We start from the raw sequence: 17,774 nt of genomic DNA, 5'->3' as shown, positions 1-17,774 counted from the left end.
TGTTTTGTATTCAATGAAATACCTTTTTATTGTGCTCTTGAACACTATTGCTTTTTCAGTGTGGGGAAGGTAGATAAAAAAATGGAAGCTAATTCTTCTGGTGGGTGAGGAAATGCTGATTCTTTGGGGATCCCAATAAGAAAGCGACAAACACTTGCAAGGCAGATGACTATTAATAACTCAGAAAAAGTGATAGCAAGGTATAAAATTGTAGAGGAATAAAGTTGGGTTAATTAGCATTGCTAATATACAACTGTGGGTTGGCTTCAGGGGTGGTGGGTTGACTGATGTAGATAACTGCACCAGCCACACCTGCACCTTAAGTGGTTGAGAGCCAGTGAAGAGAGAGCAGCCAAATAAGAGAGAGGAGGAAGAAGCAGAGAGAAAAGAGAGGGAGTGAGCACATGTGTCCTAGGTGAGGAGAGACTAGGAGAAGGCAGCAGAGGGACTGGCATGAAGAGTATGCTGGTATGAGATGGTAAAAGACCTTGTTGCAGCCAGCTAGTTTGGAGAGTGCTGTGACATAAAATCATATGTTCTTTCTGATGCTGGGAACCCTGAGATGATATGGCTTTGGATGGATCCCTGGTCAGGGCATGGCACACTGTAAATCTTGTCAGTTCTTGAGTTAGCTAGTACTCTTAGGGGTTTTGCTCACAGCAGAGATTCATCAATCACTAATAGCAATTGGGTTTGGAATGTGGGTGTTGAGGTGTCCCTTGGATAACATGCTCTGATACCCTTATCTCATTAATAAAGCTGTAGTTCCTGAGCAGGTACGTGTGATATTTCAAGTGGAAAAGACACTGTACAGTATGTATAGTTAAGAGTAAATGCACATCAATTACACATCGATTGTGTGCATTCATTAATTTTATTATTGATTAGACATGGCAAGATTCAGTAGCGATCGTATGGTATCCACGTTAGTCATATACCTGGATGTGGGTCACTAACTGCTTGTACAATATTAGTCTTACAGATTGATCAGTACAAAGAAGTTGAAAGGCCTTTGTAGTACTTGAGTTGGCCTCAGAGGGGTTCAGTTACACAGGGACTAATGGGGTAGATTCAGGCCGACTTAATCAGCTGTTCAGGTGGATGGGAAGATTCAGAAGAAAGTGATAGGTATGGTTAAGATGTAAATATAGAAAGCATGCTGAGTCAGTGCTTCCAGTCTTTTTTTAACATTCACAGTTTTGCCATGGTGTTTTCTGAGAACTCTCTCTACTAACCTGCAGTTTGTCAGTTTCTTGTGTGGTAGGGTAAACACTTCTGAGAGTGGAGTGTTCAAAGGCAGGTGTCTTCTATGTCAGTTTTCTGAAGGAACTTCTCAAAGAGCCAGCATTTCTCTCAAGTATCTCAACTTAAATTTCATGGTTTTGAAAACCTCTGGATTTTTTGTTTGGTGGTTTTTTCCCCACTTTTACTGTTCTCTGTAGTTTTGTTCCTACACCACCTTTGTATTTTGCACTTTTAGGTCAGTTGAGTAACTGTATGTAACATTTACAGGACTTTATATTAGCAAGTTAGCCAAAGTGTTTTGGTCACAAGTTTGTCTAAAAATAGGTTTTGCTGCTGGAGTGTTCTAAATTTTTAGACCACTCTTGGTGAATGTAGGTCCTGCCATTTGCATTCTCTGAGCAAGCAGAGCTTCCCCTTAAAAATAATCGTGAAGTTTCTCAATGTCAGTGAGCCCTGCTGATTGATAATGGACTCTTCCTGCTAATCTGAGAAACAGAATGGTGTAAGTTGTTGGTACTTTGTATTGATCGTGGTAGAAAGAGGGTAGACATGCTCTTGTAGCGTATGAGGAAGAAGAAACAGTAACACATTACCGGTAACTGGATTTTCCTTTAGATAGAGAACTCCGAATTTCTGGTAGTCTAAGCCTTCAGATGAATTTGTATTAATTTCGATAAACATACTTTGGTCACAGTTCTGTGGTCATATGATTAATGTGTATTTCTTGGCCTAGAAATAGTGGTGTACATTGGAAGTGGTCCAAGAAAAGTCCTTCCCGAGGCAGCTATTTATTTTTATTAGCTAGAATCCTGCTGCTTTGTTCTTTGGTAGCATTGCAAGTAGGGAATGGAAAGCTGTAGTCATAGCTCCAGAAGCTTCAGTGGTCATGTATGTATGTGCTGCCTATCTGATATAGCAGTATGGGCTAGTACAATTTCTTAGCCCAATTATCCATATGAAAACTTGGCCTACAACAAAGAATTTAACTGTATAAGGTATCAGCTGATAGATGCTTGAAAACTAATTGCAACATAGGATGGGAAGACATCTTACTATATGTGGGTGGACTCCTTTATTGTGGAACACTGGTTTTTTGGGGGTAGCTTCTGCTAAAAGGTGTTGCAGAAGCCCAGCTCTCCAGTGTATAGATCTGGGCAGCAGTGCAAAGCACTGTAGAGCCTTTGCCAACAGTCGAGTAAGTAATCTTTCTCTTGCTTTGTGGAAGTAATGCATAGTAAAGGCAAAATTACTCGCTTAAATATAGTTTTTGTGTTCTAGCAGATAGCAGGCACTCTTTCTAACTATTTTTTTTATCTGAATCTGTTGGTATAACTTGCTTTATATGTTGGAAGGGGGTGATGAAGGGAGCAGTAATCAGTTTCTCATTGTCTTAAGCAACTGGATTTAATTGGTAAAGTGTTAGATATTTGAAACACTTCTGAACTACAAGTGTAGCATAATGCACACAGATTGTAGAGGTTTTTGAGAAATTAGATGAGGATCCATCCAGAAGAGTCTTAAGATATCTAATTTTGCTCTAGAGAAAGGAGCTGGCTATAAAAAGACCTTCTGAGCCTTTATTTTTCTAATCCTATACCAGATTTTCTCTACATACAGTAGAGTTTTCTTTGTAAAAAGTGGGAGATGATATGAATGAAACACACGTTCAAAAGTAATGGCTTTTTGAGTCTGTCAAAAAAAGATTGTCAAAATAGGCTTTTTGTAGTACAATCCTTCTGTGCTAGTGAAGAGTTATTTGGAAAAGCCTGGTCTCTGTTTAAGAATATTTAACTTCTTAAAATATCCCTAAAAAGCATGTTAGACTTTCTGAAGTCCTAATTGGTAATACTAGGGAAATGATCTGTAATCAGTATCCTTTTTTGGAATTGTTGTTTGTGTTTAGCATATGTGTCAGGTGGTATAGGGAAAAAGATTTTTCTCCAGATTAAAATTTGTAATGCTGGTCAGTTGACTTTTGCCTGCTCTTACTGGCAAAGCTTGATTGCTCAGCATTTTTGTTGAATGTGGAGTCATCTTGGTCAAAGTCATTTGTTTGTGAGTTTGTCTTGAAACAGCACTTAGGCGTAATGATATTCAGCCCTAAACTGATGTTTGGTAGCTAATACCATGAATGTGGTATCTATTTTTCAATAAAGATCAAAAGCTAGTACTTACGATAGGAAATCTTAAAGAAAACATGAGCTGTAATTCTGTAGGGTGTGTTATCAATGAGGGGAGATTGTGGCAAAATTCTGGGTGAATTTTCGGTTTAGAAAACTGAAACACAAGTAAGGTTAAAATCCAAAGTATAACCATGTAAAGTATGAAAAGTCATAATCTCCAATGGCAATTTCCTGAGAATTGATTTAACTTAACATTGGCTTGTATGTGGACATTTAACAGCAGCTGTTAACTGGGTGTGTTAACTGCAAAATAGGTGACTTAGAACAAAACTTTCTTCCTAGGGTGTGGGAGAGGAGGACAGAGGATGTCTGAAGAGAGATATATGAGAGGAGGATGGAGAATGTCTGAACTGGCAGGGGATGAGAGAACAGCTGGGTATTGTGAAGGAGAGTAAGAAAGATAAACATGGTTATCTAGTAGCAAAAAGGTGTCTGCGTGCTTGTAGTGAATATAGCTATGTAACTGCATGAATGGTTTCTGCCTTGAGCCTGGTGGTACATATAGCTGGAATTTGTATCTGGGCTCAGAGATATAAATATGAGCTTCTCTGTACAATAAAGTGTCTCTGGTTGAACCGCAGCTGGAGTCTGTGCCTTCGTACTCCACAAAAGGGAATGAATCTTGTGAGCATCAAGTGTTTCGTGAATTCTGGTAAAAGTGGTTGTATGCTTAAATCAAAGGCTGTCTGTCTGCATGAAAGACTGAGTGATCATGATGATGTATCACTTCCCATAATGACATTTTGGGGAAATGAATCTGTAGATACCAAAGAGTATTTTATAAGGCTTAGGGTCACAAAGTCTGTATTCTTCTTAACTGAAATACCTACTATTCTGCTGCTGCTGTGGTCAGCTTAAGTTGATTTAATAATAGTTCGGTGTTGTAGAGGGAGTCTGTGGTGCTGTATTCCATGAGTAGCCTTAGACTGTGAAGCAAATGTTTGTCCCTCTGGTCCAGAATAGGTCTAACCTTGTTCATGTAAGGGCTTTTTACCACTGGGTTTTGTAATAAGACGCCTTGTTAGGACAGAATTATACTAATAATTTTGGTTTTCTTCTGATGTTGAAAGTAATAGTTCTTTTGAAATATCTCAAATGTACATGAAATGTTGAGAGAGGAAAAGCCTGTTGTTTTGTTGAACCATGGCTGAGATATTTTTGACTGATTTTTTTCTTATCTGATTTGAAACATGTAAAGGTATTTGAAAATGATAACTTGGTGGATAATTTTGTTTATGTATTTATAGTGTATAATAATATGTATTCACCATAATTTTAAAAGACTACTTACACTGGTGTAACATCAGTGTAAGTACTTAAGGTTTCAGTAAGTACCTAGCCAATGTTAAAGTGTATTTAAGTCACATATTTTGTAATACTCCAGAAATTAGGCCATAGACTTTCCAATTCTGGTCTTTGCACAAATGCATCGTTAAAAGGATAGTAAAGAACAAAACAAAGGTCTTGCAGTGGGATGAAATATAGAAACTGGAGTGGAGGTGTGGCAGACCATAGCTGAGCGTTTATTCCTGGCCTTTGCTGAGCTGCATTCCAGCTGCTGAGTCCTGCTGGTTTCAGTCTACAGAAAGCTGAGTGGGGCCCAAGGGACTCCCCATCTTTGGAGGCCAGTAAACACACCGTTAAGGTGCAGTTCTTTTCTCTGCCATCTCCCCTGCCCAAGAGCTCAAACCCACACCCCGTTTCACCTGCCTCTCACCTTAAGTCTCTAGACCTGCTTTCTTAGAACTACAGTGAAGGAGCAAGTCTTGTTGCTTTACTGTTTGACTAGGAGCTACATGGCAAGTGTAGAGAGTTTCCAAGGGGTTCTCTTGAAAGTGAAAGCGCACGTGCTTTCACCTTTGCTCATTGTTCCATTGGGCCCCTGGGATGAAATCTCTGTGGAGTCCCTTTAGGTAAGGAGCTAGAACAACATGTACTGAGTTACATAAATCTCAGCTATTCTATTTGAGTACATGGCGAACTGCATTCAGGATAGAAAATGAAGATTGTCCTACCTTTTTTAGGGGACAAAAATGCTGGAATCTCTTAATGTATTGTCATCTTCAAGTACTTTATCTTATATTTTATGTCTCAGCATCCATGGAGGAGATTTATATATGACAATTATTTTTTTTAAAGCATAAAACCACCTATTTGAATTCTGTGACAGTATTAATGGGAATACAATTTCTGTGGTGTGCATGTTTGCATGTTAGGTGTCTTCCAGTTAATGGGAGGGAGTGGATATGTGTGGCACGATGGGACGAGATATTAATTGTGGGTGCAATAAGGTAGTGAGGGGGGAAGAAAGAGTACCATTCCAGCTTCTCTTTTACTAAGTAAGAATTTGGAAATTCTGAAGCTTCATTAAATATCAAAGCAGTACTGAGCTGTGTGGTCAATGTTGCTATTGCACTGTGTTGTAGTTCACAGAATTTTCACTTTGGAAAATTACCAGAAAACATTGCTTTTTGTAGCATTGACTTAAAGTTTTTGTACTATAGTCAAATTTTATTACTTTACTTGCATCTGTGCTCATTTGAGGTTTTCTTAATGTTGTTTCGCCTTTCTTTGTGTACAAGAAATGTGAATAGGCCTGCTTAGACCACCTTCATTAATGAGTAGAAAGTTGGGGCAGGGAGTGATTACTTTCTGACCAGCTATTGGTGATAATGAGCCTAAAGGATTATGAATTCATTTAACTGTTAGGATCTTTGTCATCACTGAACATGTCATTAAAGAAATAAGTCTTCAGTTGCATGTCTAGCATTTTCTTTTATTATTGTAGGTGGTACTGCATGAAAATAAGCTGAACTGTAGATTTTAAGTGCAGTGGTTATCAAAAACTACCTTTTAATGACATTAATACTGTATTGCTCTGGTATGTTTTTTGAAATGAAATGGTAGTGCACTCTTTCCCTTCAGACTTTGATCCTATTTCTTAGGTTGCACGTCTTGAAAAAATCCCTGATGGTGACAATGAGACAATGATTCCTGTACTGTCTTCAAAAAAAGCAAGTGAATTGCCGGTTGATGAAGTAGCAAGCATTCTGCAAGTAAGTGATTGATTTTGTATCTCTTAAGAAGACACTGATGTTACCAAACAATAAGTTTGTTATTTCTTAAGGACAGATCTTGTCATTGGATGTCTGTGCATTGTCATGCAGTTTGGTACTGGCTATTGCCTACTTCTAAAAGCATGTTGATTTTTAAATTGTTACTTGAAATATCCTAATCTAACATTTTTTTTTTTTTTAAATTGAGGATTTGGAGGGGGGGGTGGGATTCAGCTTGAAAGTGTTTGGATTTCTGTACGCTTTGTATAAGATTTTTTTGTTAATATAAACGCCAGAGTCAATCTTATTAAATTCTGTCCTCTTTCTCATAGCTATTGCTTCAGTTTCTTTAAGGAATCCTTAATGTCCTTAATTTGTTTTGGTAGCCTCCATTTTAAGTGGAGGAACAGGACTGGAAAAGCTACCCATTGACAGATTTATGAACCATTGAATCTGGGTTAATTTTCATGATAGATGGTCTTTTTTCATTCTCTGTATGCTTGACTGCTTGAGGCGTACACAGTGGTAAGAGTTTGTCACTGACAGCTCAGACTTTGAAGCTATTGCTGTTTTTTGGCTGTGTGACCAAACTCCTGACATAATCCTCAAGGGTCTGAACTGTGCCCATAGTTTGGCTGCTTGTAGAGTTTCTGCAGGGAAGATCAGCAATCTTTTAGAGATGTTAAACAGCATCTGCTTCTGTAGTAGTTCTGTGAATTTTTTGTTGAATCTCTTAATTACTGCCAACTTGAGTTTTGAAATAGTTAGCTTATATTGTTGTACAAACATTAGTACCAAGTTTGTCTTTCTGATACCAGCCAAATTTGTATAATCTAAGGCTATATATTTAGGTGTTGGAATTCAGTTTGGAGTCTTACCAGTGTAATTGCTGACTGTTTTATTCTTTTCATATTTTAATAGGCTAATATTCAGAATGGCTTAAAAAACTGTGAAGTTTGTCATAGACGGGCATTCCATGGATGGAATGAATTTGATATTAGTGAAGATGAACCACTATGGAAAAAATACATTTCCCAGGTTAAGATTTTGTCCTTTCTGCTTTTTGGTTTCAATACTTGTCAGTAGCATTGAATTTTATTTCAATTTACTTACCTTTTGTCTGCATGAACATCTTCTGATGAAAGTGGGGAAAATCTAGTAGAACAGGAAATGGCAGCTTCTGTAATTCATATCTGTTTTATGTATTGAAAAAGCTTTTATTTAGATATATGCCAGTTTTAATTTAAATCTAATATCCAATTTAATGAAAATCTGGTGGTTTAATTACATGATTTGTTCTTGAACGTATCTTCATAACTAGCCAAAGTAGTACTGTTCATAACTAGCCTGAAGGCTGGAGAAGTAGAAAACAGTTCCCTGTAGGCAAACACTCGAGCACGAATCACACTAAGGTCAGGCACAGATGCATATGACTGTTGGTAAATATTTAAATTGAACATGAAGTATGAATAACTTGATAGACAAATTTTAAACAGCAAAATGGCTGCCTGTGAACTGAGGGTAGAGGTGTGAGGCACCTTCATTCTGGTGTTGGGCAGAACTGGTGAAAGTAAAGTGTGATATTTTTTTTTCTATTACTGTGATTTATCTCATATATATATATATATATATATGTGAATGAGCATGTGCAGCTTCCCTGAGTGGTGTGTAAGTGTCACTACTTCCTCTAGCCTACCTCTCCTGCCCCCCAGCTACACAAGATATTTACAACTAATTTTCACACAGAAGTTCTTTATAGTGAACATGTTGACATGAAATACTTTGGACACTGTTTCCTGCACCTTGTCTGAACAACAGCGCCATAAAGTTCTGGAGTAAACCCTGAAGTAATAGATGGTTAATTCTAAAGACACTGTTTTACTTGGGAGTGACTAAAAAGGTGTTCAGTGCTCTGGTGATGTGATATCGGTGAGAACATCATCACATTAATGTCCCCGACATTAATGTTTTATTTTCCCATGTGTAGTATCAAATTAGTCAGATCCATCAGAACGCTTCTAAAACATATTATCCAAGTCTATTTTAGATAGGATTTATTAAGATACACATTTGCTTTGAATGTGCTTATGTGCACTTTTAGAATGCTCTTTAATTGTAGGAGTGGGTTCGTTCTTGTAATATTTATTTAAAAAACCCCACATGTTAGCAACCAGTTGTCATGTACAAGCATGATCCTTTTTTATTTTAGCCTTAAAAATCTGAATAAAACATATGATCTAAAAGGAGAGCTTCCATCTAGTAAAAAAAGAAATCATGAATTGAAAGTTATGAAATACATTGCTGCCTTGATAGTGATCAGTTGCTGGTAACAGGATAGCCTGTTACCTCAAAGACAGTTTGATATATTTGAGGCTTCTTTTTTTTATGTTTAAATACAGTATAAACAAATAAAGGAGATGATTGGTTTTGTTTTAAAAATGTGAATCAAATGTAACAAGTGTTTTTCCCGTTATATATCTAATACGGTCTTTTCAAGGTCTTTGATATTTAAAAAAACCCTCAGGTAAACATCTGAACTGTACAGAGTCAGATTTTCTTTGCACTGATAGGTTAGAAATATTTTATTTATAGAATAATATGTTTCAAAAGTAGATTAGATATACTTTGAGGGGTAGATAAAATGGTCTTTCTGTCAAGTACCACTAAATTACTGTTCTGTTTAATTTCAGTTTAAAAATCCTCTTATTATGCTTCTCCTGGCATCTGCAGTCATCAGTGTTGTAATGCATCAGTTTGATGATGCTGTCAGTATCACTGTGGTAAGGAATTAAAAATTTTATCTTTGGGAGTACTTCAGAATGTGTGATCGCATGTACTTTCAACATCATATAAATGCCAATGTGGGATGATATTACCTTATTCTAATTAATGACTTTGATTTGTATGCTGTCATTAAATCTTTTTAGCTTGTGACTGGATTTGTGTTTTGGGGTTTTTTTTTTGTTGTTGACTGATAGCAGTAACACATATCAAAATGCATCAATGAATAATTATCTGCCTGCCTCTCGCATCTTTACTCTTTCATTGGTTGAAATGCTTGTCTTCAGGCATTTGTTGCTATGTAATCTTTGTCTTAAATTATGCTTTAATTGCAAATTGAAACCAATATAAGCCTTCTATGAATTTACTTGCAAGATGTAATCTTTTAATAACGTCAAAATAAGTGAAGTCTTCAGAAACAGCAGATGGAAGTCCAAAGCTGAAATAATTTTTTTTTATAGAAACTTGCAGTTAAATAGGGTGCTAAACTAGTGAGCGAAATATAGTACTGCTAAACATTTGCTAATGACACAGAAAAATATTACCATCCCTTTGACCTTTTTGGGGTGACAGGTGATAACTGAAAATTGGGATTTCAGTATGATCAGAGGCAACTTCTAGCTGTTTTGTCTTGGTTAAGCTCTACACTCTCTATGTTGAGTTTTCTTTTGTAATTAACATAGGGTAACTGGGAGTTTGCTCCTAACCCCTCTAATTCTTTAGAAAGTGTAGTTTTATTTGGAATATAAACTATGTGTCTGCTTTAAGAAAAACAAGCTATTTTGAATTTGATTATAGTGTTAGTTTGGAACGGTCCATTGTATTCCTAAATTGGGTTTAGGTAAATCATTGTATTACGAAATGTATTTAATTATATTGTGGCTGAAAGTTTAATTATTTCATTTTTTTTTTTCCTTGGTTAGTGACCTTAAGTCTTGTTTCCTAACTCTTGAGCAAGGCAATGAGAAAAGAACAGGCCAGTTAGTGTAAGGGAGTGTTAATTTCTGCATTCTATGCTACAACTTGAGAAGGAATTTTTGATAGCCTCATGAATGTTAGTGGAGGTGTCTTAAAATACAGAGAAAAAGTATGGTTGCGTTAAAGTTCACCAGTTGTGGTTGTTGTCTAACTCTTGACTAACCTACCGTTTAGTCTTGTTGTTATTAATGCCCACTTTATCACCTAGTGAATATTTGTCTTGCTTCATTTTCAGATGATAGCGTAGTTTTTCTGTGACTGTGTATTTGTGGTCAGAACCTTGACAACAAAACTAATGTGCTGCTAAAGGTCCGTGAATTTATTTCTTTTGGTGGCAATGCTGGCTTGAGCAGCTTTTGTCATCTTTTTAGCTCTGCTGGTAAAAACATATCATAAAACTTCTTGATCTGGACTAGGAACTGATGAAGCTTTTAAAAAATTAGACTTTTTCCCATTTGGAGGATATTGGCTTCTTAATGTAAGCCATTGCACATTGACACAAGCTGAGACACCGATGTGAGGCTAGAGATGCAAAGTTATGTCAGGTAGCACAAACTGTAGAAGATAATACTGCTTCCAAAAGAAACACATGTAGCTTTGGTGGAAATTATTCCATGGAAAGATGGAATTTATATAATTATTTCCTAATACATAGTTGGTGAGGTGAATTTTAGTACCACAAATAAAGCAGATTTACTGGAGTTATCCTTGATTTAGTGAAGAGTTCTTCAAGAAGGTTGTCTCTTAGAAAATGGTAATATCGTGGTTATTTGAGTGTCTTGTATCTTGGATATCTCGTTATTTGAGTTACAAATTCAGCTATTGTAACAAAACTCAATTTGAGAATATATTGAAGGGGAAGATGATGCTTAACTCTACACAAAGTTGATCTTTGTGACTTCCTGTAATAGATTTCATTGATTCATTCACTCACTCACTTTCACATCACATACTTACAGGCCCTGTGGTGTTTATATTGAAGTGTTGTGACCAGAATTGTATGTAATAATGGAGAACCTGTTGAGGCCTTAGTACTTCTCTTGGATTAATTGTGATAAGCAATTTTTTAAAGCTTTATTTGTTTGGGATCTCTTGCATCTTGACTTGTTTAGGGTATACTTCAGTGTCCTGTTTCACTCCTTGGGAGTCTTGGGCAGCTTATGAGTCTCATCTCCCTCTTGTTCTTGCTGGGATATTTTATGGCTTCAGACCTGTTCTTCAGCTTGCTACTTCATCTCTAGTCTTCAGTTTATTTTTAGTCTTTCTGTTACCTGTTGTTTGAATCAAACCACACCTATGATGCTCTGTGGCAGTTAACACACCATTCCTAACCGTTGTTCAGAGAGAACAGCATTCACACTTAATTCAGACCAGTTCTTCTTTGTGTCATGGATCTCTCTCCACTGCTGTCTTTTGCTCACCCTTTAGAAACAGGGAGCAGAGGAAGTTTTTCTTGAAAATTGCTGTCTAGTTATCGTAGTTTTAGTAAAATCAGGTTATTGAGTTCTTGGACATCACTAGAGCAGATGTAAATAGATAACGGCATTGCTTTTGTAACAAACCCAAGGGATGCAGCGTGATTCTGAGCATGAGAAAGTTTGTTTCAAATCATATTGTTAATATGTAGTAACAGCTGTGGCTGAGCAAACCCAAATATGATCACATACTTCTGTGGCCATTTGGAGTTCTTTTATCTCACCTGCTTTTGTTTTCTTGCAGGCAATACTCATTGTTGTTACAGTTGCCTTCGTTCAGGTAAGATAGCTGTTAAGATGATTGCTTTTATGTAAATTCTTCTATTTATAAGACTGAAGCAGTTGTCTTGATGCATTGTGCTGTGAATGGTGGAGTACAAAGTGCTGTGCTTTTATCAGTCTTGCCTTTTCTAAATTGCATGATTTGTCCTGCTTTAACCACATTGACATTTACACATCTATATTGATATTATGCTCAGCCATAAAAGAGTACTTGTAAAGAAGTACTTAGAATAAACAGTGTAGAGGTACTTAAATATTTAACTTCATACAAAACAGATGTTGAAAACATAGCTCTGGCTTCAATTTTGTACAGGAATTGAAAAAAATATATAATCGTCTATATCAGATTGGTCAAGCATGATTAGCCTTCTGTGATGGAATGACTGTCTGGGTAGATGTGGGGGAGCAGTGGATGTTGTCTACCTTGACCTCAGCAAGGCTTTTTGACAGGCTTGTATAACATCCTCATAGGTAAGCCCAGGAAGTGTGGGTTAGATGATGAATTGAGAACTGGCTGAACAGCAGAGCTCAGAGGGTTGTGATCAATGGCACAGTCTCCAGCTGGAGGCCTGTAGCTAGTGGTGTTCCCCAGGGGTCAGTACTGGGTCCAGTCCTGGTCAACTTGATTCATCAGTGACCTGGATGGAGCGTGTCCTCAGCAAGTTTGCTGGTGATACAAAACTGGGAGGAGGAGGGGCTGATTCACCAGCAGGCTGTGCTGCCATTCAGCAAGACCTGGACCAGATGGGGAATTGGGTGGAGAGAAACCTGATGGAGTTCAGTAAATGCAAGTGTAAGGTCCTGCACCTGGGAAGGAGCAACCCCATGCACCGGTACAGGCTGGGGGCTGACCTGCTGGAAGGCAGCTCTGTGGAGAAGAATGTGGGAATGCTGGTGGATGACAGGTTGCCCATGGGCCAGCAGTGTGCCCTGTGGCCAAGAAGGCCAGTGGCATCCTGGGGTGCATCTGGAGTGCTGTGTCCAGTTCTGGGCTCCCCAGTTCAGGAGAGACAGGTGGGCGACAAAAATGATGAGGGGACTGCAGCATCTCCCTGATGAGGAAAGGCTGAGAGAGCCGGGGCTGTTTAGACTGGAGAAAAGACTGAGAGGGGATCTTACCAATGTCTACAAATACCTTAAGGGTGAGTGTCAAGCGGATGGGGCCAGGCTGTTTTCAGTGATGCCCAGAGACATGACAAGGGGGCAACAGGCAGGAACTGCAACATAAGAAATTCCTCTTAATATGAGGGAAAACTTCTTCATCTTGAGAGCAACAGAGCCCTTGGTGTGCCCAGCGAGGTTGTGGAGTCTCCTTCTCTGGAGACATTCAGAACCCACCTGGACATGATGCTGTGCAACCTGCTGTAGGTGAACCTCCTTTAGCAGCGGGTTGGACTAGATCTCCAGAGGTCCCTTCCAACCCCAGCCGTTGTGTGATTCTGTAGCTTTTTAAATCATAAAAATGTTGTTTAATTCTGTAAATACACAGCTTTACTCAGTGTGTGCCTAAACCAGAATTGCTTTGTGTCTCTGCTTTATGTCTTTGTTTACCTTAATTCTGTAATATGTTTACTAAGTTAAAGATGAGTTGTGTTACCTTAGTTCTTCAGGGGCTAAGAGCATGAACACAGTATTTTTCTTACTAACTTGTTAAACAGTAGAATTTAATCATGTATCTGACCCCTGAGTTTAGAAGCATTATTACAAAGACTTAAAGATACTGATGGAAAATGCAAAGGACCTCTGCTGTTCTTTCAGAAGAAATGCATGTAGACAAATCTGTAAATTTTTCAGTGTTTGGACCATATTTGCTTTTTAAAATGTGTAATGTAACAGAGCTGTTGAATGGCATCTGATTGTTTGGAATAGATGTGGATGTATCCTATTGCTGTTTAACTTTTGCCCGTTTTAAAAGATACCATCTGCTTTACTACCTAAAAATGTCTCTGCAGGAGTACAGATCAGAAAAATCTCTTGAAGAGCTTAGTAAACTTGTGCCTCCAGAATGCCATTGGTATGTAATTGTCCTTTCACTCCTAAATTTAATTTAACATGACTTAATCAGAAAAGAGTAAATGAAAAAGATTTCACTGAACTTACTGCCTTTGTATCAAGCTCTTATTCTGGCATAGAACATGCTTTGCTTTTGCTCATTTTAAAGATTGTTTTATGAGCCAAAAACTTAATCCGCATTGCCCCTCTGAACCTTTCAAATGATGTTACTGATGTGTAACGTCAAAGAAACAAGCAGCAAATTAAATAATGTTTTGCTGAAACCAGTAACACTGCACACAACAGTGTGCTTTTGTCAGATAAAATGCCAAAGAAGACTTTCTTATTGTTCTTGGTTTTACCTACAGTGTACGAGAAGGTAGAGTGGAACATACACTTGCAAGAGATTTAGTCCCCGGTGATACAGTCTGCCTGTCAGTTGGAGACAGAGTCCCAGCTGATCTACGGTTATTTGAGGTATATACCTAATATTGCTTTAATACTTAATAACTTTTCTTTTTGTGGGACAGAGGGGAAAATAGCTACTGAATACAGAAGTGCAATAAGTGGTGGTGTTTGGAATTCATAACTATTTTGATAGAAATTTTGAAAGAATTACTTCTCAAATGTAACTAGGTTCTTAACAATATATGTAGTTTCTTACTGTAGGGCATGGAAGGAAAGAATGTGCCAATTTTATGTAGTAACGCATTCTTGAAAATTTTAGACTCCTTCTTCCTCGATGTTAAACTTTTTGTGAAATTATTTTTTTTTCAGTCTGAATGATACTTCGGCAGCTGGTTGCAGGTGGTTTTGAGTCTTTTATTTGTATTAGTCTTTGGGATATAGTTTCAGTATTCTCTGATAATGGAATATTAAAAGAAATAATTGTGAAATCATACCAGTGTAATCTTTTCTCTCTGACACTTTTTCATCAGTGTGTGTTGTTCAGCATCTTCCAGTTTACTAAATATTTAATGTGTATCATTAACACTGCTGGAAGTGCTTGAGTTGAAGCAGTGGCACTGTAACAGTACTTGCAGATTCTCTAAATGAAGTGAATTGGGTATATATTAATCTTGCTTATTTTGATTCTTTTGTTTGAATAGTATCATGTTGCTTTCCTGTTAGATTGGGTGTCCTCAGGTTGTCCAGTCTGAGATGAATTTGTGGTGCTCTTCAGAAATTTGACTGGATCATCTGTTATGTTATGCATCCTGTAGAGCAGTTAGTACTTGAGTGGGTTTGTTTTTTGTGACTGTAGCCACTTTCTTCTTCCCTCAGCAATTGTGCAGTCTCTGCATTGATACAAAATAGCTGTTGCAGCAGCATCTACTTTCTTGCTCATAGCATGCTATACTTACTGTAATAGCTATACTTAATCTAATAATGCAAAATTATTGTACTTAAATTTTGTGAGCAGAGTTTTATGATTGAGTCTTGGCTCTTTTCAAGACCCATTAAAGTCAATACATTAAGATGTACAAATAGATGTCAGGTAGGGAAAGATATTTAATTTTATATTTTCATAAATTATTTTTTGTTTTGGATTGTATCTATGGAACACACATTTTATTTTCATCTGTCAGCTGATTAATACAGCATAATTTATTTTTAGCTTTTCCTTCTCTAACTGCCCCCACTTGCTACCAACAAACTACAAAAATAACACAAACGTTCCTCTAGTCTGTAAATGTTGCCTGAAAATATAGCATATTTTCTCTAGAAGATTTGCGAGCAAAAACCACTGCATGAAATACGGTTCTCATTAGTGAGTTCTTAACAGACCGTGCTAGGAAGAAGTGGACAGAGGAAGAGTTGAAGGTAGTATGTATGTGCACTTGCATTCCCAGTTAATTATTTTGTTTGATGACAAATGTTTCACAGTTGCAGCCCCTTGAATGTTTTATAAAAAACCAATAATGACTGCAAAATTTTGAGTAAACTTTTGAGTCTTCAAAGGGAGAACCTGTTGTATTGTTGCGGTGTTCTGTAGGAGTGCGCATTGCTGCTTTGATCCTTAAAATACAGTTGATGTTGCCATGGCATCTTAGCATATGAATAAATAGGATATGTTTTTAATAGTTGAAATCAGGAAACTTCTATTAACACTTCCAACTACTTACAAAAGATTGTCATGCTTTTTACCTATTTTGTTTTCAAAGGCTGTGGACCTTTCTATTGATGAATCCAGTCTCACAGGTGAGACAGCTCCTTGCTCTAAATCTACAACCCCTCAGCCAGCAGCAACCAATGGAGACCTTACTTCTAGAAGCAATATTGCTTTCATGGGAACATTGGTCAGATGTGGAAAAGCAAAGGTAAAGTCATTGTTGATAGGGAAGAATATTTTCCGTGTTTCAACTATATGAAGGCAGTTCTTACTTTGAAAGTTCACCTGTCAATTCAGAAATGTACTTTAATGACTACATGTATGTTGAGTATTCTGATACAATAGAAATGGAATAGAAGTACACATTTTTACTGGAAATACAGAAGACTTTATTGTGATACGGTGCATAGCTGTACTCATTGGTGCTTTTTGAGAAACCGTTTTTAAAAGAAAATGAATCTAGGGGCAGGAGAATTTATAGGAAGCAGATGATGTGAAACTCTTTGGTCTAGGATATGGTATTTTACTTCTAGAACTACATTCATGTGTTTGAAAATCTGTAACTGAAAAAACAGTTGTGGCTAGTGTTAGATAGGTGTAACCCTATTTGAGTTTTGTTACTGGTAATTACTAAACACTTTAGCAGCGCACAGAATAGCCATTAGTTTTACAGAGGCAAAATGTTTTTAGGAAAAACATTCCCTGCTTATGCCAAGAATTAATTTTATAAACAAAACTAACGAAGTTGTAGTAGAGTTAATGGTATTTGCCCACTCTCTGAGTCAAAGCAACTGCTAATAGTAAAATTTCAACTTCAGAGTTGAATTGGTTTTATTTTTGGTTTTTTTTAGGGGATAGTTATTGGAACAGGAGAGAATTCTGAGTTTGGGGAGGTTTTCAAAATGATGCAAGCAGAAGAGGTAAGAGTGAATATTTAGAAGCAAAGATATATATATATATATATATTTATTTCATTAATGAAAACCTCAAATTTATACCATAGGAACTTAGTTAAGCATAGCTTTTAGTATTTTTTTCTCTAGTAAAACAAATCTTAGCTTTTGAATGTGAAAATAATTAAGTACAACAAAATATCCATAGCTGACCTAAAAATGTTGGCTGAAAATAATATTCTGAACCTGTTGAACAGAACAAATCTCACTGCAGTTTGTGGAAGTGTATTTCTTTCAGGTGGAACTACATTTGCGTGGAGGGGATTTGTATGACAGATTTGTGCGCTGTGTGCACGGGACTGTTTTCACTTTATTAGCAGTGTGCTTTGGGGTTATGCATGTGCCTCCTGCTGTTTCATGATCTCCACCTTATCCTTTTATAAGTTCCCTTTTAACTCTTGTATATCAAGCTCCCACAGAGTGATTTTTCTTTATTGCACTACACTGATCCACATGGGAATTCAGACTCTTGAGTGCTTTGTGTGTTGTTAGCTGCAGTGCCTTGCTACACATTTCAAGGGAATACTACTGTCCATTCTGTGAAGTGGAATCCACTTTAAAAGTGGAATTATTAATGAAAAAAAAACAACAAAGAGCGAGCCCTATGAGTGTTCTGCACCAACAGCATTCTGAAATAACAGAGTATTGTAAGGTTATTTTTTATGTTTACATTACAGTAAACTCTCTTTGTAAATTTTGAAGGTGAGAGTGAATCA

The 17,774-nt window shown here is 37.1% G+C and overlaps 1 protein-coding gene across 4 annotated transcripts in view; it reads left to right on the top strand.

The window, feature by feature from the left end:
* Positions 1–17,774, top strand: part of ATP2C1 (ATPase secretory pathway Ca2+ transporting 1) — a 49,964-nt gene that overhangs the window by 10,292 nt on the left and 21,898 nt on the right. For all 4 annotated transcript variants that reach the window (XM_055708195.1, XM_055708194.1, XM_055708197.1 and 1 more), the window contains exons 3-10: positions 6,374–6,484; positions 7,406–7,522; positions 9,175–9,264; positions 11,963–11,998; positions 13,953–14,014; positions 14,361–14,469; positions 16,158–16,313; positions 16,957–17,025. In XM_055708195.1, the coding sequence (XP_055564170.1) occupies positions 6,374–6,484; positions 7,406–7,522; positions 9,175–9,264; positions 11,963–11,998; positions 13,953–14,014; positions 14,361–14,469; positions 16,158–16,313; positions 16,957–17,025 (750 nt within the window). The remainder of the gene's footprint in view (positions 1–6,373; positions 6,485–7,405; positions 7,523–9,174; positions 9,265–11,962; positions 11,999–13,952; positions 14,015–14,360; positions 14,470–16,157; positions 16,314–16,956; positions 17,026–17,774) is intronic.

The sequence above is a fragment of the Falco cherrug genome, chromosome 4, assembly GCF_023634085.1.
Source record: "Falco cherrug isolate bFalChe1 chromosome 4, bFalChe1.pri, whole genome shotgun sequence".
Classification (NCBI taxonomy): Eukaryota; Metazoa; Chordata; class Aves; order Falconiformes; family Falconidae; genus Falco; species Falco cherrug.
Note: the sequence above shows the minus strand (reverse complement) of the source record. Positions and strands in the feature narration are given on the sequence as shown.